We start from the raw sequence: 21,092 nt of genomic DNA on the forward strand, positions 1-21,092 counted from the left end.
AACAAACTTCAGATGCATGTGCCACTTTGTGCTTACATACATCCTGGGGAATCAAACCTGGGTCCTTTAACTTTGCAGGCAGGTACCTTAACCACTAAGCCATCCCTCCAGGCGACCTACCCGTTTTTAAATTATAGGGTAGTGGCATTGGTTTTAGTTTTATTTGGCATTACTGGGAATTTAGCGTTTTATGTGTTTCATATTTTGCAGTTCATAAATACATGTATTTACCTGGATATATATATATATGTATACATATCTATATACTATACATATGCATATATATATGTTTGTGTTTATGTATATGTATTTATATATTCATTCATCCATATGTAAAGAAAATAAAGAGCTACTGAGGAGGAATATATTCTCATTGTCTAAAAGGAGCTATAAATTCATATAGATGAATATGAGTGTTAGGGTTTCTTTCACTAAAGTCTAGGTTATGATATTTTTCACTAACATTTGAATGTTCCTCTCCTTTGGGTCACACAAAGAATCATTCATCACCATATTTACATTAGTGATCAAATGTTCAATTGCTCACTGAAAAAACTTTAATTTCAGGTGATATAAATATAGATTGTTGGCATATACTTATGTAAAATATGTATCATGTAAACTGTCATAAAGATGTTCTATGAAAATATTTTTTCTAGAATTGTGCTGCTGAGAACTGACTGTTCTTTAACAATATTTGGGGGCTTGAACATAGAGATCTTGAATGTTTTATATTTCCTAAACTTTGAATAGACTTATAAGAATAGGCTTGTCTTTTGAGGAAATACTCAGAATTTGTCATTCTTTATGCTGTTCTCAACAAATATGCTAATAACTTTTAGAAACATTTCTAAATGGGGAAAAATTTCAAAAATGATATTTTTGTTGGGTTTAACTTTTCACTGTTTAATTTTTTATATTGTGAAAGTGTTTGTTAGCATGCCATTATCACTTACAATAATAGTTTCATTTTCTATGCAGTCTCCATTGTTCACAAATTCTTTATTAAACAGAAGACTGTTTCCTCTCAAAAAATAAATCTGCCATGTACTAGAAAGTATACATCCACCTTTCAAGAGTTTTCAGTTTTCCTTCATGTATTGACTGTCGTAAGCTTTATAACAATGTCTGGCTCTGGATGCTAGCAAATGGCATGACACACTATATCCATGGAGAGCTTTTGACTAAAACTTGTTCAGAACTTCTTGGGAGTGTGGTTTAGTACAATACTATTTCCATGTTGGTGCTAGGCTACAGAAAGTAAACTGTGAACGCATCTTCTGCAGATGAAATTCTGTTCCTTTTCTTTGTTGATATTTTTCTTTCTTAAACTTTGTCGCTCAGAATATCTTTAATGCTAGCCAAGGAGTCAGGGATTTGGACGTATTTTCATGGACTTCCAAACCTTTTTTCCCCCAGGTGAGTTAACTGTAAGGAACAGTCATATGTTATCCAGGTATTTCAGCATGTTCAGCAAATTTTATATTCTATATTTTCAGCTTTGGCTTAGGATGCATAAAATAAAATTATCTTACATAAACTAATCTATACAAAGTACTGAAATTGAGATTTTTCTCCTTTGTTTTTACCAAAGAGTGAGTTGAGATGCAATGAAACTTGTCCATGACTCCACAGGTGAGAGTTTTCTGACTAGCTTCCATCGCCGTGTCAGCTCACGCCCCATTCAGAGCCAAGTGAGCGGCAGTGGTGCAGCTTGTGCCTGCTCTGTGTTCTGTTGCTATTCGCCCGTGCCCATCAGTAGTCACGGGAATGGAAGAAGACAGTGGCAATGACATTGACGGTCACCAGTTTCTACGCTGGGGTCATGTCTCCCATTTCTGTCATTAAACAGTAGGGACACTTTGGAATTGCTTGAAAATTACATACACAGTTCTAAGATTATCTGTGTTCCAGTTGCTTTGTTACTGCTCAGTACAAACTAAACTTTCTGTATTTGACAAAGATTAACTCTTTTTTTCAGTTTATCTTATAAACCTTCATTGATATTGAATACAATATTGACTGTCTTAATAAAAAAAAGCTCTCATATTGGGTTTCAGTGAAATGATTATAAGTTTTACCAACATTTACCTTCCAGTGTTATCCTGAAGTTACAATTACTGTTATGGCTAATTAAATTATATAGAAATATCTTCAACTAACACTGAAATTGCCTTTCTTCTAAGTCATGTGTAGTTTGGGTTACTTTTAATATCATCATGTATTTTTAAAAATCACTAAACAAGACTAAAACCTGCCTCTCCCAACTCTGCAGTGGTACATTGTGTTCCTGCAATGGATCCTTCACAAAGAGGAGTGAGATGTCCACTAGATCTTGTGACTATACTAGTACTATTCACAAAAAGGAATATGATACTGACTATGCCTTTTGACTATACTGGCACTGTTCACAAGAAATGTGAGATGCTCACCTAGTCTTGTGGCTATACAAACATTATTCAAAGTCCACATCACACACCTTATTTTTACTGTTCTCTTTATATTCACATAGTTGTGTACTTACATGTAAATACCTGTTATAAGTTTATTTTTACTTATAAGTCTAGTATATTTTCTGAGTCATTACAATTCTTACTCTTATAAATTTCCAATATATAAATAAAGAATATTGAGTACATGCAGTATGATAACTATAATGTACATAAGTGGCTGTCTATAGGGTATATTTGAGAAGAGATTTTTATTTATTACCACCGTGAGATTTATACAATATTTTGTAAGCCTGTAATCCTAGCACTTGGGAGGCTGAGACAGGAATACCATTAGTTGATGGCCAAAATATGGTACATAGCAACACCTTGTAAAGCTGGACACACTTAGCGCACGTGTCTGTTATTCCATCATACCCACAGCAATGGGAGGAAGAGCCAGGAGATTCTATAGCTCACAGGCCTGCTAGTCTGGCCTTCTCAGCAGCAGGAGAGAGAGAAAGAGGAAGAGGAGGAGACAAAGAAGGGAGTCCCTATCCCAAGGTTAGAAGGCCAGGACCTACATCTCAAGGTTGTCCTCTGATCTTCATACATTCATTCCTATTTATATATACACAGGGAGACACAAAAAAGTATATATGTAAGACAACTAGTCATGGAGTTTAAATTTTGTTTGACCAACTATATATTAAGTTAACAACGTATATAAAAATTTTTTGATATACATAAGTTTAAACATAAACTTAGTTTTAATATTCTGTTATATATCTGAACATGTGTTTTCTAATATGAAAGTACTTGTAGGAATAAACTGTTCTATAAAAATGTTACCTTGTAATGTTAGGTTATTTATATTTATAACAAAATATTTTAAGGTAGTTTAGTATGAGTATTTTATTATGGTTATCTTTTTTTAATATAATTTATAAATGTTGTACTACCATATTGTAAAATGCCATTTTAAATTTGTTTTAAAGTTATGGTAATAATAAGCAGAGGTGGTAGTTCAGTGGCACAGTACTCACTTAACATACTCAGGGCTATGGGTTCAATCCCCAGCACCCTCCGTGTAAAACTTTGATTTACATTTAGTTGGGATAAAGACAAAATAAGTCTAGATTAATATTTCCTTATTGTAGGAAATGGAAACAGTTTATTATGGCATTGAAATCCAACAGAGAATATAGATCAGGCTCTTTGCATTTAGAAGTGAGTTTTTAATATATAAATTCAAGTACATTTCACTTATATCAAAATGCACCTTTAATGCTAATCTCTCCTCTCTAGTAAAACAATCTTTTTTTTTCTGTTAAAAACATTATTGTGTTACTTAGTAATACGGATCTAGCTAATACAAAAAGATATTTTCATTTTTAGTATATTAAAACTTTGAAGGCTAAACTTTTGTGTGCATTTTATTTTCATTCATAACAATCAAATTTTGAGATGTGCTATATTTTACCTATATTTTCTGTCATTATTATCTCCATTTATAAATGTATTCAGAATCATCATATATATTTATTTTCTCTATTTACAAATAATTGCTACAAAGTGGAAACAAACATCGAGACATTTTGCCCTCACCAATATGCAATAATAATTCAAAGTATTCGTTTGAAGTTTACAGAATGCTTCTCCTTTTACATATTACACTAAAGAATAAAAGAAAAACAATCATTGACAGTAGTACTGGATTCATTTGCTCTCCTGCTTATTTTTTCTCTTCATATTTATTTTAATAGGATCCAATGTTTTAAAAAACTGAAAGATTCTTTAGTAGTGGTATTCATATTTCAGCTGTATATTCTCTGTTTTAATTGCCAATATGAAAACAATAGAAGGATTTTCAAAGTGATAGTAGATTATTTTTGTTTATTTTTCTTTTCCTATTCAAATTTTCAGGAGCCTAAAACTAATGCTGATGACTTTTTCAAAGACATAAACTCCTGCTGTCCACAGGAAGCAACAATGCAAGAACAAGACATGCCATTCTTAAGAGGAGGGCCAGGCATGTACAAGGTAGTGAAGACAGGACCTTCAGGTCACAACATCAGAAGCTGCCCTAACCTTAGAGGTATCCCAATTGGAATGTTAGTTCTGGGAAACAAAGTCAAAGCAGTGGGAGAGGTATGGATTCTTGTAGCTTCATGACTTTTATGATGTTCGTTTAATGTAATTTAACCAAGCAGTGCTCTTTTCCAGAGATTGCTGTTTTCATCCTGGGCTCTTAACTGTTCATATTCTTGATCTTTACTTGTATTAGAAATGTTAACATGGTTTTTTGCTTTTTTTTCAAAAAAAAAGACTTATTCTTATAATTACCTGGTAAAGTCAATATTTCTATTGTTTATATTATTTTAACAAGTAATTTGGACTCTATGAATAATTGTTCAGTATTTGCATATATTTTTATTAATATATATACATATACTACTTGGGATTTATCAGCACTTCACTATTTTATGTAAATCAGTATGGAAATGTGATCATATACAAGGTTTTACTTCTTTGTTCCCATTCACAGGTCTCCCTAAAGTCCTGAGCAAATAACATTATTATTTATGTCACTGTGGCATTTGCCTCAGCTGATAAGCTTCAATGAAGATGTAGTGTGTCATGCTATTTTTCAGGGTCAGGGTCATTTTCAAATTACATTGTGGGTATTGTCAATCAAAACAATAATGAATATGCTGTTAAAATATTTTAGATGAGACATGTGTTTTAGGTAGGTAACACAAAATCACTTAGGGATGATCTCTGTACTTTAAAAATATTTTAACTAAAGGCTTAAGTACTTTTTAATTAATTTTCATCTTAACCTCAAGCTGTGGTCTTAATTTCAGAAATGAAAATCACAGTAGAAATGTGTGGAAATGATTACACTGCTCAAAAACACTTAAGATTTTTGCTGGTTTTCAGCTCAGAGGCCTGAAAGCATCAAGCCAATCAATCATGCCTTTTGTTATGTACCAGGTGACCAATTCTGAAGGTACGTGGGTGCAGCTGGATAAGAACAGCATGGTAGAGTTCTGTGAGAGTGATGAAGGAGAGGCATGGTCCTTAGCTAGAGACAGAGGCGGAAACCAGTACCTCCGGCATGAAGATGGCAAGTTGGCTTCAATTTGTGATTTATTTTGATTAACCTTTGAAATACATAAGTTTCATGTTTATTGCATTATTTTTATCCTAAAGAGGCTTTTGTGTGTGAGTTTCTAATAGAAAAACTAAAGGTGTAAAGACCTTGCAATTGTCTATTTGGTTTGTAAAATATGTGATCTATGAAAGAAGAAAATTACAAGAAAATTTAAAACAGAGATATCTGTCTATATTTAAAAAAAAAAAAAAAGGCTGGGTGTGGTGGCGCACCCCTTTAATCCCAACACTCAGGAGGCTGAGGTAGGAGGATCATGAATTCCAGACCACCCTGAAACTACATAGTGAATTCCAGGTCAGCTTGAGCTAGAGTGAAACCCTACCTCAAAACAAAACAAAACAAAACAAAACAAAACAAAACAAAAAAATGCTTCTTACTTACGCTAGCATGAATTTGTATGCCTTATTCTGTGCAAGTCCAAGACTGGATTTTTCCCCTTCTGTCCTGAGTTGGAAGTTCATTTCAAACCCTTAGTGCACTAGTACTTGTGACGGTGGGTGACATTTCATCTCAGGAGACGACGTCACATTTGTGGATGTTTACTGTTTTGCTATTAGACTTTAGCTTTCAGCTTTATTTTTCAAATTGATCTCACTAAGATTTCCCTTCCCCCCTTTTGTTTATTCTTCTAGTGGCAAAACTTTATTTTTCAAAGTTTGACAGTGTCATCACTTGATGAAGCTTTAATGTATCCTCACAATGCCAAGAATGTCCTGTATTCCCAAAGAACTGTAGTTACTGTTAGAAAAAAAACCCAGTTATACTAAAGCTAATTTCTGATTTTTAAAAAAATTCTTGGCATTTTATTTTTATTTTTTAATTTTTTTATTTTTTAAATTTTTATTAGCATTTTCCATGATTATAAAAAAAAATCCCATGTTAATTCCCTCCCCCCCACACTTTCTCCTTTGAAATTCCATTCTCCATCATATTACCTCCCCATCACAATCATTGTACTTACATATATACAATATCAACCTATTAAGTACCCTCCTCCCTTCCTTTCTCTTCCCTTTATGTCTCCTTTTTAACTTACTGGCCTCTGCTACTAAGTATTTTCATTCTCAAGCAGAAGCCCAGTCATCTGTAGCTAGGATCCACATATGAGAAAGAACATGTGGTGCTTGGCTTTCTGGGCCTAGGTTACCTCACTTAGTATAATCCTTTCCAGGTGCATCCATTTTTCTGCAAATTTCGTAACTTCATTTTTCTTTACCGCTGAGTAGAACTCCATTGTATAAATGTGCGACATCTTCATTATCCACTCATCATTTGAGGGACATCTAGGCTGGTTCCATTTCCCAGCTATTATGAATTTGAGCTCTGATTTTTTTTTTATACCTAGATTGTATCTTGTGAACAGACATAAGGGCTTTTTATCTTTTTTTTCATTCCTACTTTTTTTTTTCATTCCTAGTTTTTAAACAATTCTGATACATACTAACTAGTATTGATTACAAAGTTTAAAGAAATGCAAGTAGAGTTACAGCTATCAGAGCTAAGATATCAAAGTAAGTAGATAAATAAGCATCAGACTTTCCTATCAATCAAATCCAAAGTTTACAGGATAAGATTGATAAGTAAGACAAATAATTCTAATTTAAAATATGTTACAAGTGAAAATTATTCCTAAACTGGACACTTAGAACTTTTGAAGACTTTTTTTTCTATTTGAGTAAACATACACAAAATTATTTTGACATTCAGTTTTGTTTTATAAAATTCTCCTTATATAAATCAGATTTACTCATCTATCAAGGCCACCCTGAGATGACAGAGTTAATTCCAGGTCAGCCTTGACCAGAGTGAGACCTTACCTTGAAAAACCAAAAAAAAAAAAAAAAAAAAATTACTCATCTAGAAATATTAGTATATATTCAGTAGTATAGCCTGCATAAGTAAAATGACTATTAAGAACATATGTCCAGTTTCTAAAATTTACTCTGTTTTGATGAATAAAAACAGATTTGTCATGTGCTCTGAAGCATGAAGCTGAGATGATTGGGTTCTAGACTTAGATCATATCTGTAAGGTTATTTAAATCAAGCCATTATAAACTCTTTCTTACAATTTTAGTTGAATGATTAAGGAGTAAGAAATTAATGTTAGAGCTGTGACTTTTATTGTAGAACAAGTTCTTCTGGATCAGAATTCTCAAACGCCTCCTCCAAGCCCTTTCTCCATGCAAGCTTTTAACAAAGGGGCAAGCTGCAGTGCGCAGGGATTTGACTATGGCCTTGGCAATAGTAAAGGTAGGCATTCCCGTCTTCCCTACTCTGATGTCAATAAGCTGCTGTTACCTTTTTCCTGTTTACCTGCAAGTTCTTACTAACTTAAAAATTTATTATACTAAGGACCCAACCTGGTGAAAAGATGCTCTTCTTTACAATAGTGTTTTATGCCAGTTTCAGCTGCAGGTTATGGGACTAATTGCTTATATTCTGTTTTTAAGGTACTTATTATAATGTATATCCTAAAGACACTGAATCATGACACCTGTATTAGGAGAGTACTGTAAATGAACAATGGTCCATTTAAGATCAGAATATTCCCCTTAAGTAATGTTACACATGAACTTCATTAAATATATATGGTTCAAAACTCTCTAACCTAGTTATCTTAGTTAATTTAGAATTATATGAAATGTCACATAATGAAACCAAAAAACTATAAAAAGAAAAAGACTGGCCATTTAAGATGTATACAGCATTAATTGAAGAGACCAGCATTATGGAGAGTCTAAATAATTCTTTTGGGAAGTATATATGTGTCTATATGATCTTAAACTTGCCATTAGGGTTAAATTCACATGATCTTGTTTTTCATTCTGTACCCATTCTAGACTTTTGAACAGGTGCCATATTGTCAGATGGTAACTACAGTTCAGTGATTGATAGGAGGGAAAAGGTAGCCCACCTAGAAGTTAGCCCACTTAAAATTTTTTTAAAGACTTCTGCTTTTCTTTTTTTTAATCTTTCTAAAAATATTTTTATTTATTTATTTATTTGACAGAGAAAGAGGGGGAAAGAGAGAGAATGGGTGTGCCAGGGCCTCCAGCCACTGCACATAAACTCCAGATGCATGTGCCCCTTGTGTATCTAGCTAACATGGGTCCTGGGGAATTGAACCTGGCTCCTTTTGGCTTTATAGGAAAATGCCTTAACTGCTAAGCCATCCCTCCAGCCCTGACTTAAAATTTTACCTAAGAAAGTTGTAGTGGCTTATTCCTATAATTCTAGAATCATATGATTGATCCTGTAATCTGAGCAAAAGGAGGCAGAAGGACCACAAGTTTCAGGCCAGCCTGGGCTACATAGCGAGCTTGAGGCTAGCCTGAGCTATATAGTGAGACGTTATTTCATAAAACATACTTTTCATTTTATATAAACTAATTCACTGGGCTTGATTTCAGGGGCCAAATACAGTAAGAGCCTACCTGGCTTGCAGAACAATTGAAGAAATGATACAGTTAAAAATATATATATATATATCATCAGTAATTGAATTCATAAAGCTACTAGGACATCTTCATGACATTCCACAAGCTTTATTATTTTTTTTTTAAGTTTTTTTTTTTTTTTAAGGTAGGTTCTCACTCTGGCACATATTGACCTGGATCTCACTCTGTAGTCCTAGGCTAGCCTTGAACTCATAGCAATCCTCCTACCTCTTTGCTGGAATTAAAGGCATGTACCACCACACCTGGAAAACTTTCTTTTTGACTATCTTGGTTTCGCTTCTTGAATAAACATAAGTTTTACCTGCTCACTCACTTCTGGTAGCTCTGACTTCCATTAACTTAAGCTAACTCTGCACACAAAGAAAATGCTTGTTTGATGGTGCTTTCTTCATTTTCCTTTTTCTCTACTATTATCATCTCTTAAATTAAGATCACAGTGTTTACATACGGCCATTATACTTTTGTAACAATCTGTTCTAAATCCATGTTTTATTCAAATGTGTGCTTTCACTCAGGGTCCCAGCCATTGTATTATCCCTGGAAATTAGCCTTAAATATAATTCTTTAAACACAAACAATGATGAGAATTGTTATTAAATAGAAATAAAAATATTTTATATGGTATTATAAATATTGTTCAAAGCAGTCTTAAGTATTTTTGATATTCAGATTGAGCTAAGAAACTTAAGTTTTAAAAAATATCATAACCACTTTTTATTATCTTTAGCAGTTCTCATTATCATTTACTCTTAATAATGTCCAACATGAAGAAATTAGCTTGTAAATGTGTTTTAACAATATTTTATAAAAAAATTCATGCTCTCTAAAATTTTGTAATCTATAATATTTATTTACTTACTTAAAAATAAGTACATATGTGTACATAGTTCTTTCAATAAATTTCTTTGCCTTTTTTGGTGTTTTAGTTGAAAATTTCACCCACAAATCTACTATGTGTGGAAATATGGCTGGAAAGATACTGTTCCAGTTTCTGACCAGCTAGTCTGGCATGGACCTTTTTGCCTTTTAGTGTCATCTAAAAACTACTTGGGGTGTGTTCTTACAGATGAGGCATTACCTGTTTTTATCATTTCTAATTTTAAAATGTTTTTGTTCCTAAGTCTTCATACTTACTTGCAAGGAAAAATGTCTTGAGAATTCACATTGAAGGCATTATTCAAATTAGGTAACTCATACTTACTTCTGTCCTACAGGAGTTTCAGATTATCATATTCTCTACACAAGCCAAAAAAAAAAAAAAAACAAATCATGCTTTTACTAAAGTAGAATTTCTTTGAGAGTAGTGATTTAAAAAATAAGAAATTTATTTATAAAGATGATGCAGATATATTGCAGAGCTAATAATATATAATTTTCCCTACCAACGTGATATTTTAAATTAATGTTCTGATTACTTATTTTTTTACATAAAATCTGCAAATGAGGCAGGATGGCATTGGTCATTGTTGAGTGTCACGGACAAAACATCATTTACCATACTTCAGTCTTCATATGTACATACAGCTACACAATATTGAAGGAACTTGTCATACATTCTTCACAGATTCTTTATTATCCCATAAATAATGGGAAATGCAATGGAATTTATGGTCATTTATTTTCGAGGTAGACTACTGTTTAAGATTAGTGGAGTGCATCCATTGAAAACATCAAAGCTAAGCATCATGTAAATTTTGGTCCCTAACTTGAGTATAGCATTCATTTCCCTCCTTTTTGAATCAGCATGATTTTATTTAGTGCTTAATTTACCTTAATGTCAAGAAGCACCATTTGCTTTGCCATTTTGGATGTTATGAGTAACAAGTTGTAGTTTTGACTGTTTTGCCTACTGCAGGTGACCAACTGAGTGCCATATTGAATTCCATTCAGTCACGGCCCAATGTCCCAGCTCCTTCCATCTTTGATCAAGCTGCAAAACCTCCCTCTTCCCTAGTCCACAGCCCATTTGTGTTCGGACAGCCCCTTTCCTTCCAGCAGCCTCAGCTTCAGAGTAAGTCTGTCAGCCTTACTTGCCTCATCAAGCATTTCTGAAGCTTTTCTCCTGAGTTATTGCACAGTTTAATTAATAAACAGCTCACTTAACTGCTTTTATTTAATTAGGATGTTATCCCTCCCATATTTTGAAGTATTTAAGTGATTCAGAATAAGATATTCTGCAGCTAAGACATTTTTTAATCAGATGTTTTAAATTAAGTATAGTTATTAAAAAGACTTATTCTTTCTATTCTCATTCTAGTATAAGCAAATGCATACTATGAAACATGTTAAGACATGTTATTTCAAGTTTTTTTAATATGTATGACTATGGTAAGCATTAGTTATAACTGTCATTGCTTTACTATGAATTTTTGTTATATGAGGTGTGCCCTTAAAGAATAAACTTATTTTCACTATGCCAGTACTTGTTGGCCAGGTTTGTTCCTAAGTGAAGTAGATCTCCATTCATTGCATAGCAATTTGTATTTACAGACTTTCTCAAGCTGTCCTTTCCTCTTTTACTTTATTTTTTTTTCCTAGTACATTGCAGTGATAACTTGAATACAATTCATCCGTCTATGATTTCTCTAGCTTTTAATGCCTAACAGCAACTCACATTGGTTTGGAAAATAACCAGTTGCACTTAGCTTAGTGCCTTTTTTCTCAGTATTCCTTGAATCTACCATATAAACATCTTATAGCTCTTTGCAGGAAGACAACAATGTGCTGTTGTTGGCATTCAACTTCTCTTCTCTATATAAATACACTCAATGAAATACTTTATGAAAGCCTCACTTTATGAGTCTGGTTTGTTGTTTTATTTTGTGTGTGTGATGCTGGATAAAACTCAGAATGTTGCATGTGCTAGGCAAATATCCTACCAATTCATGGCCCCTAAACCTCAGTTTATAGGACCATTATTTGGATTTAAATACATGACCTATCTTTATGTACAGTATATTCACATTTAGGCACTAAGTTATTTTTCTGTGAAAAGACTGGTAACTGTTGTTGGGGTTACTTAAGAAAATACTAGTTGATTTTAGATGCCAAATAATGTTATTCATTGTTGCATTGTTAACTAAGTGAGGAAAATTGTATAAAATGCAGTAGTAAGTATTTTTCTAGGTTTGTATTGTATAGTGGCATGCTTAATATTATAAGAGTTTGCACATTAAAGTTTTATCAGTTTCTCGTACTATCAACTTCTAACTTACTGCCGTGACTATTCATATTACAGTATTCACTTGAATCTCTTAAGCATTTATGTAGAAAAAAATAATCATGATTTCATTAACTTAAATGTCAAGTTGGTAGGGGAAAAGTATGCTAAAGCTTTTACTCCACTTGATGCTGTTTAGCAGAGTATCATTTGTATGTGTGTATGTGTATGTGTTGTGTACATGTATGGGTGCTTATTTGTATACATGTGGATCCACGTGTGTGCTCATGCATGTGGTGGCCAGAAGTTCACACTGGGTGTCTTCTTTGATTGGTCTCCACTTTATTTACTGAGGCATGGACTCTCACTTGAACCCAAAGCTTGCTGATTCAGATAATCTAGCGAGCCAGTTTGCCCTAGCAATCCCATCTCTGCCTCCAGAGTGCTGGGATTATGGGTGGGCTACCACAACCACTGGATATTTATGTGAGTTGTAGGGATCCAGACTCTGTTCCTCACATTTGCTTGCCAAGGTGTTTATCTATTGAGCTATCTCCCAGCCCCACATTTTATCATTTTCTACCTTTAATCCCATATTGTTCATGTTTTCCATAAACAGATAATTCTAGGGAAGGGAAACTCATTACTAGGAAGGGATTACAGTTTAAAAACCAGATCTGTTAAGAAAACAAATCTAGGAACTCCTTTAGGCAAGAGATAATTAGAGAAGTCAGGCCCTCTTCTGACCTCTAGAAAAGTGAAGACTGCCCAAGGACATTCCCTGATTTTACTTGCTGGTGCCCAGTCCCCCTAAACCACCTCAATTCCCCCCTCGGAAGAAGCAGCTCAACTGCCATTAGTGAGTTAGGGCAGTGACTGATCTAGCTTCATTGAGCTGAGTTGGGTTACCTGTTGTGGAAGTTGGGAAATTTCTCCAGTGGGTCTATCTAAGGGACCCTGAAAGCACATTGTTGGAGTGTAGGAAGACAGTCCTGGATGAAAATGTTATAGAGAAAGAAGAAAAGCAAGGTATTAGGGAGAAGTGGGTATTGAGTACCTTGGAATTCTTCAGGGTTCCCATTCTTGTAGACTTTCAGGCCTTGGAAGGTGATCAAGGGGACCCAGATATATGGACTTTGATTTTCTTAGGATCATCTGAGTGTGAGCTGACTAAGCAAGAGGAGGAAATAAAGTTAAAATAGCAGCTAGAGTACTCAAGGTCTAAGATTAACAAGAGGTACTATTACCAGAAATGATAGGTATACGTACCACTTTCACCATCAAGATCCAGAAATTCATTTCTAAAGCTGTTCAGCAAATGGCATGGTGATATCTGGTATGGTCTATACCTCTTATGGATTATACAAAGCAGGTGAGACCTTGTCAGAATTGTCCACAATACATAACCTTGATAATGGCACAAATTTCATTCTGAGTAAGTGTTTTACTTCCTGGCTATACTTTTCTTTCTGTGTGCTTAAGACAAAGTAGGCAGCCAGTATTTAACTCTCCATATATTGTATTCTTAAGGTCAGTTGTGACCCTTTTGGAGAGACTTATTGTGGCTCAGCATTTGTGCCATCTTCCAGGAGGAGCCAGGGCTGTGCTTTCCACATGGCTTCCCTTGAAAGTACTGAGGATCTTCCCCTCTGTTCCCTCTCTTCTTGCAGATTGCACATCATTTGGAGTCCCCAACCTTTGGGTCTCCATAATCGCTCTGATCAAGAGAGTGGGCAACTTAGCAAAGTTGAAGGGCATGATGGGAGTGCTCATGTTCTCTCGGTCCAGTCCGTGAGGCCCGAGATCAGAGTCTAAAGCGTTGGCTGTCTTTTAGCTCCGAGTCTGCAGTTGCCTTTGGCTTCTACATAAGCTTATGAAGCATGCAAAGAAAAGACAGTCACATGGTGCAGCCATGGGTCTCCAAATGCAGGTGAACTTGTAACAGCCCCTGAGATAATCCCTGCCAATAAATTTAACCTGGAAATGAAAACAACCAAAGCAGAATAAAGCCAATGTAGCATTTTTTAAAAATTATTGTTTGGGAAGACTGTATAGAATTAAAGAGTTCTTTCTTGTATCTTAAGAAATAAATACATGTGTATAAAATAGACAAGCAGTTCTACATTAAATTTTGAACACTAACATAGTACATTTTTATGCACTATCAAGTTCTTTCAAATTTCTGCTAGGATTATATCTAGTAGCTTTACTAAGGCTAAAAGTTGCAGTGTCAAGACTAAGACCTAGACTACATGAAAAGCAAAATTACATGCTAAGATTATCTGGGTCTGTTATCTGTAATCACAACACCAGGCCTTGTAGCATCCCAACTGAATATTCCTTGAAAAACATCCTATCAATATTATTTCCTCTTCACTGAGTATTGGTGATAGTGATACATGCAGTGTGATTCAACACCTCCCTTCTGAGGATACTCATTAGCATAATCACTTGGATCATTTTGTCCTTTGTAATGTCATGTTTTCAGTTCTTTTAGCATTGCCTAGCAGTAACTTTATCAAATCATTCAGTTTCACAGCTTGACAATAGCCCATAATAGGAAATAAGAAAACTGAATGTTAAAGTGAATTTAATGCTTAAAATTATCCTTTATCATCAGTGCTGAGCCTGATTTATACTTCATATATTTGTGATGCTGTTGAACTTTAACATTTGTGGGATTTTCTGCAGGAATCTGTGAAGACTCAATTCTGTAATTATAGCCGTCTGGTGTATTATTGGTTTCTGTCATGAAATTTTATATTGCTTAACTATTGGCTAGACTTTCAACAGTAGTTCCCAGAACCAGTAATTTCTAATTTATGGTCTCAGCAATACTGTTAGGGTCCATATATTCATAGCAAAACTTTTTTTATGTGTTAAAATAGAAATGTTTTCCTTTTTTAAATATGAATTAAGGCTGGAGAGATGGCTCAGCAGTTAAGGTGCTTGCCTACAAAGCCTAATAACCCGAGTTTAGTTCCCCAGTACCCGTGTAAAGCCAGATGCACAAAGTGGCACATGCGTCTGCAGTTTGTTTGCAGTGGCTGGAGACCCTGGTGTTCCCATTCTCTCTCTATCTGTGTGTATGTCTGTCTCTTTCTCTCTGCTTGCAAATAAATAAATCAAAATTTTAAATAGGAATTAAATTGTTTTATTGTCCTAGTAACCATATAATAATTTGTGATGTATAATAATTGTGGCAAAAAAATCCAATGAAGTAGCCTAGGTAATTTTATAATCAGAGTTTAAAACAAAGAACATGAAAAAATAGAAAAAATAGTGACATCAAACAATGACATTATTTCTAAAGGGCAATTTTATATTAAACAAATAACATGGATTTTACCGGGTACTAGAGAAAAGTCCCAAAAACTTAATGCTATGAATATGAGCTAAATACATAGTTGGCTTTCAGGGCCTATTGCTCATCAAGACTGTTGATGACTTTTCTTCCCCAGTAGTCTGCATAACCGTTTGTAGCACACTAGCAGAGAAGAGGTTTTCAGCTTTAATTGGTTGTTTCGTCTGTAAAGCTGAAATTTTTTAAAGGCATGATTATTTAATCCAGATGAAGGAGTTTTTTAAAGGAGGTTAACCTTTTCACACACAGAATCTATCAGTGTGTCTCTTACAGATTGCTTCCATTTTTAAGTTGAAATATATAATTTTTTAAGTTAACAAGTATAATTTTATACTTCAGGAACAAGCTTTTTTTGTTTGATTTTTGTTTTGTTTTTCAAGGTGGGGTCTCATTCTAGCCCAGGCTGACCTGGAATTCACTATGTAGTGTCAGGGTAGTCTTGAACTCACAGTGGTTCTCATACCTCTGCCTCCAGAGTGCTGAGTGCCACCACACCCGGCAGGAACAAGCTTTATAAAAAGTAAATGTATAGAACAAGGGTTGTTTGTAGTAACAGTTTCATTTCTTTAGTCATTTAACAATATTTTTTTTTAGAGTCTACTTCACAAAATGTTTGTTCTTATTCACTCTGAATGATATGTAGGAATCCAGCCTAAGTTTGTAAAATTTGGAAAATGCTTCAAGACCATTTCCATGAGTCTATCCTTAAATTTCTTTCTTCTTATCTTTTTTTATTTATTTGGGGGGGGAGGCAGATAGAGAGAACAGGCACACCAGGGCTTAGGCATGGCAAAAGAACTCCATATGCATGTGCCACCTTGTGCCATCTGGCTTATGGGTCCTGGGGAATCAAACATGGGTTCTTGGGCTTTTCAGGCAAGTGCCTTAACTGCTAAGCTATCTCTCTAGCCCTGTCCTTATTTCCTAACATCTTATCTTCCAAGTGTCCTTGTAACTTGTTCAAGCTTACTTCCATGAGTGCTTTCAGTTAAGATGGCATCCTTTGCATTTCCTTTCCCCTGTCTTCCTGCTAAACCTGGTACCCAAAGATTTTAGCAGGCAAGCCAGGAAGGAGTCTGCAGCCTGACACTGAGAAGCTGCCACCTTTCCAGCTGGTCTCTTCTTTTGTCTGTCATGGTAGGAATTGAATCCATAGCCTTCAGCACACTAGGCAGGCATTCTACCACTATGCCATATTCTAGTCTGCAGTTCATCTCTTAGAAAAATACATCACCCTCTTACTGATATTTTCAACAATGGCTGTAAACTACGTACTGTATAAGATTTAAGTAGTATAGTTATTCCTTTGAAGTACCTTACTCCTTTTGAATTTTATAGTGTTATATAAAGAGAATTTTCAAAAATACTTTAAATGTAGTTTTTAACTTAGTTTATGATGATTTTACTACACAGTCTCTCTATCTACTCCTGTTCTCTCTTGATCCCACTGCATTTGTGACCTTTCTTTCTGATTCATAGAAATTGCTCTGATCTGTTTTTGGCTTTTGTTTTGACAAATTCCATTATCAGTTCTAAGGTGTTCAATTTTCAGTTTTTGACATCTCTTTCTTTGAACTCTTCCTAGAAAGATGTTGATTTGCCTGTTGAATATTTCCTGTTTCATTGCTCAATTCTAATATTCATTCTGTATCCTTATCTAAATTTGTTTTTGCATGTGTGTGTGTTGTGTGCACGTGTATGTATATGTGGAGGCCAGCAGTCAACATGTGTCTTAAGTCACTCTCCACTTTATATTTTGAAATGGAGTCTCTCATTGAACCAAGGACTCACTGATGCTGCTAGACTGCCTGGCCAGCAAGCCCCATAGATCCTCCTGTTTCTTCTTCCTTAGGGCTGGAGTTATAGGTGTACACCACAGTGCCCAACTTTTCCATGGGTGCTGTGGTATGTACGGAGATATCTTCACGCTTGCATGGCAAGAACTTTACCAACTGAATCATTTCCACAGCTCTTTATCTCTTCCTTATTCCCAGAATGTCCAGAGCTTTGCACTGCCCCTAGGCCTAAGTCCTGAAGTGGCCTTATCCATTCATGGATATTACCCAATATCTTCGTGCTTGTGACTGCCAAGTGTGTTAGCACCCAGCATTGTTTACATATGTCTTCATCCTGCCTCTTGTTTTCACCCAGATGTGTCCTAAGAGCAGGGACTTGGGCTTGACTTTTTTAATCACTGTATCTCCAGTGCCAAGAACAATCCCTGACAGGTGGAATGTTTTTAAATTAGTAAATTATGTATCTGTAATATAGGCCATAAGAATGAATCCATCAAAAATAGTACTTTTCCTATTCTAACAGAATTGCATAGAGTCTCTTATTTCAGTAATGTTAATAAATTTGTCTCATTGAACTCATTTATTAATTTTACTTAAAGACAGAGTTGGGTTTTTGTAAATTCCAATATTTTTAAACTTTTTTTTTACAAGACTGTGCTTTCAAGTGTCTATTAATTACTTAATATAAAGTATTCATTTTCTGCATGGAAATCATTAACATGTCTAACATTCCAGTGAGATATAAGTTTTTTGTTTTGTTTTGTTTTGTTTTTGCTTTGTTTGTGCTGTGAGACTTTTTACCAACAAAATTTATTATTTGAGATATATGATATATAATGCAAACTCTAAATACTAGAGTTGGCCTTAAGTGAAATAGATAAACATAGATGTCATCTTAGAGCCTTTCTGAGTTACATATTGGAAAATCAAAATAAATGGTCTAATCAGAAAACTAGGATGATAAGTTATAAGTAATATTTCTTTTTTCTTCTCCATTATTTATATGTAGATAAGAATTTATCTATAAATCTTTACTTATAAGTAAGTACTAAATCAAAGAAGAAAACTGAGCTAAAGTAGGATTGCACAAATTTGATTTATCACATCTATAAGACTTAGTGAGTGTAAAGTTAATACATGTAGACATACTAATACATATAATTATCCAAATTAGTTAATTGGACCTTATTTGAGCTTTAATTTTATATGAACTTGCTGAAAATTTGAGCAGAATGTAAACTATCTTAAATAATAGTTGTAGTTGCATACCATTTAAAATGCTTTGTTTTTGCTTGTGTTCTCTGCTAAGTTTTGTTCCATTGAATCTGTGCTGCTTCTTTGCTGATGTTTTCCACTGTAGACTCTCCATCTCGCAGCCCTGCTTCTCGTGAGCGCATTTACAAAACTTTTGGTGTAGCTGGGCCTACCTCTGCTCTCTCATCTCTGTCTCACAAACTGAAGGGTGGGTATGCGAGCATCCATGCACAGGCCATCCTTAATGAATGGTGGAAGGGTCAGGAAAGCTTCTGTTCATCTCAGCCATGTTCATCCCATTCCATTGTTTTAATTCAAGCTTATCATTTTATTTAGAACTTTACGTGTTTGATGTACTTTATAATATACCTATGCATATTACAGTATAAATTATACTAATTGTTAAATGTATTTATTATATCTGTAGGTTAAAATATTATTCTTGTTTACTTTTTAAGTTTTATAAGATTTTAAAAAGCAGAGTAGGTATGTAGAATGAAATTTTGGGCCTAATTTGAGGTTTTAAAAAATCATTATTATCAGAATAAAATGGTGTACATAAGTCAAGAAGTACATGGTGATCTGTATAAATATAGTATCATATTTAAGAATTTAATTTTAAACACATTTATTGTATGTAATATAAAAATCATTTTAACACTTTAATTTGAGAAATATTTTGAAGTTTAAAAGTTAACACACATATACACAAACTACCCATGTCTGCTCTGACATGAATGTTACCTATAGCATTTTCTTAGTGACATCGCTTTAACATTTTAAATTTACACATGACAAATAATGGATATTAACATATTTTTAGAAAATTTAACAATATAACTTTGGTCCTTTAAAATACTAAAGGCAACTACACAATTTCCTTAGGATAGTACTTAATTAAAAGTTTTAGATCTTGTACTTTAAAATAGTTTTTATATAAGTAATGTAACCCTGGCTAACATAATTACTAATTTTTTTAATGAGTAAAAGGTTTTACATTTCTCCTTTATACTATTGAGAGTGATGCTATTATAAATAAATTTGAAATATAAAGTACAATAAATATGATTACACAACCAGATCTTCATATGATCTAGTATATAGTATACTGTTTCATGTCACCTTATATATGCTACACATTATGACATATCGTATTATATTATAATATGTATGATATATGCTAACATGATATCATGTAACCTGATTGTGAGAGGTATTAAAAGATCATGCAGGTGATATAATGAATTAGTCCTTGTTATTTATCATTTTTAGTAACATTAAATTTGTTGGACTATATAAAATTTTTATCCTGCCTTTTCTTCAGGATCCTTTGAGTCTAGAAAATGTTTATCTATTAAGTATACATAGTATAATCACCAAAGCAGAGCATGTTGCTTTATGGTAATAACCCCACTACAAGAGAGGCTAAGGGAGGATCAGTGCTATTTTGACTTCACTCTGGGGTTATCAAATAAGTTCCAGGTCAGCCTTGGGTAGAGTAAGACCCTGCCTCCAACAAGGAATATGTATGTAAGATTATGAAACTAAATTAAGTAATGAGTGTTGAAATATTATCTGTGGTCTAAAAATATTATTATTTGAGAGCTATGACAGTTTTTAGTAAAATTTAATAATGCTACAGAACAGTTGACAGCTACATAAAGAAAATAAACAAAAAGCATACAGGCTTACTTCATTTAACATTGCTTTTTAAAAATATACAAAACATGCTTTGATAAGATGTTTTCAGAAGGGTGAATTATAATTTAAAGGTGCATCTTAGCACAAAATGCTCTGCCATTACTTAGGCACCTTGATCCCAGTGGATTTGTAATTGTCATCACTCACAAATTGTAGGAAAATATTCACCTTTGCTAAAGTCATAAAAATAGAGCATACACATACACTTTCTATGACATGAATTGTTACTCTGTAAAGGATAAAATACCAGTTGAATAGGTCTAAAGTATTAGTAAATGTTTCAGTGAGTTCATAGTTACAATGGAAATAAAGCTGCTTTTATAAAATTGGAACACTTTCTTGCCATAGGGTTGGCATTGTTTGGGTCATCTTTTTAAATATGAAAATCGGTTTTTTCCAAGTATCTTAAATTTAAGCTTACTTCAGTCTAAGAGCTTAAGTTGTTCTGATGGATACCAGAAGCCTTTAGAGCATCCTGGCCTGGGTCAAAAATGAAATCTATTGATTAATTTTAATTTCTTCTAAAGAAAAAACATTGTTACAAGTGTCTGTATTTTCTAACCCTGTCCATATAGCACACATAGGACATGTGATGTTCCCAGTATTTGACAGATTCTATTGCTCAGTCAACCCCAGAGATAAATTCATTGTGAGGAAATCCCAACATTGTGAGCTCATATACTCCTAGCATTAAATGTACACCAGTATTTATTTATCATTCCATACAACAGGCATGCAGATCAGCTCTAA

General features: G+C 34.0%; 1 protein-coding gene across 2 annotated transcripts in view; it reads left to right on the top strand.

Moving 5' to 3' along the window:
• Mycbp2 (MYC binding protein 2) overlaps window positions 1-21,092 on the top strand; it is a 263,847-nt gene that overhangs the window by 187,586 nt on the left and 55,169 nt on the right. The window contains exons 53-57 of one of the 2 annotated variants that reach the window (XM_045144931.1): window positions 1,345-1,419; window positions 4,356-4,580; window positions 5,427-5,559; window positions 7,737-7,859; window positions 10,923-11,078. In XM_045144931.1, the coding sequence (XP_045000866.1) occupies window positions 1,345-1,419; window positions 4,356-4,580; window positions 5,427-5,559; window positions 7,737-7,859; window positions 10,923-11,078 (712 nt within the window). The remainder of the gene's footprint in view (window positions 1-1,344; window positions 1,420-4,355; window positions 4,581-5,426; window positions 5,560-7,736; window positions 7,860-10,922; window positions 11,079-21,092) is intronic. The other variant, XM_004651034.2, reaches the window with a different exon arrangement.

This window comes from Jaculus jaculus, chromosome 3, assembly GCF_020740685.1.
Source record: "Jaculus jaculus isolate mJacJac1 chromosome 3, mJacJac1.mat.Y.cur, whole genome shotgun sequence".
Taxonomy (NCBI): Eukaryota; Metazoa; Chordata; class Mammalia; order Rodentia; family Dipodidae; genus Jaculus; species Jaculus jaculus.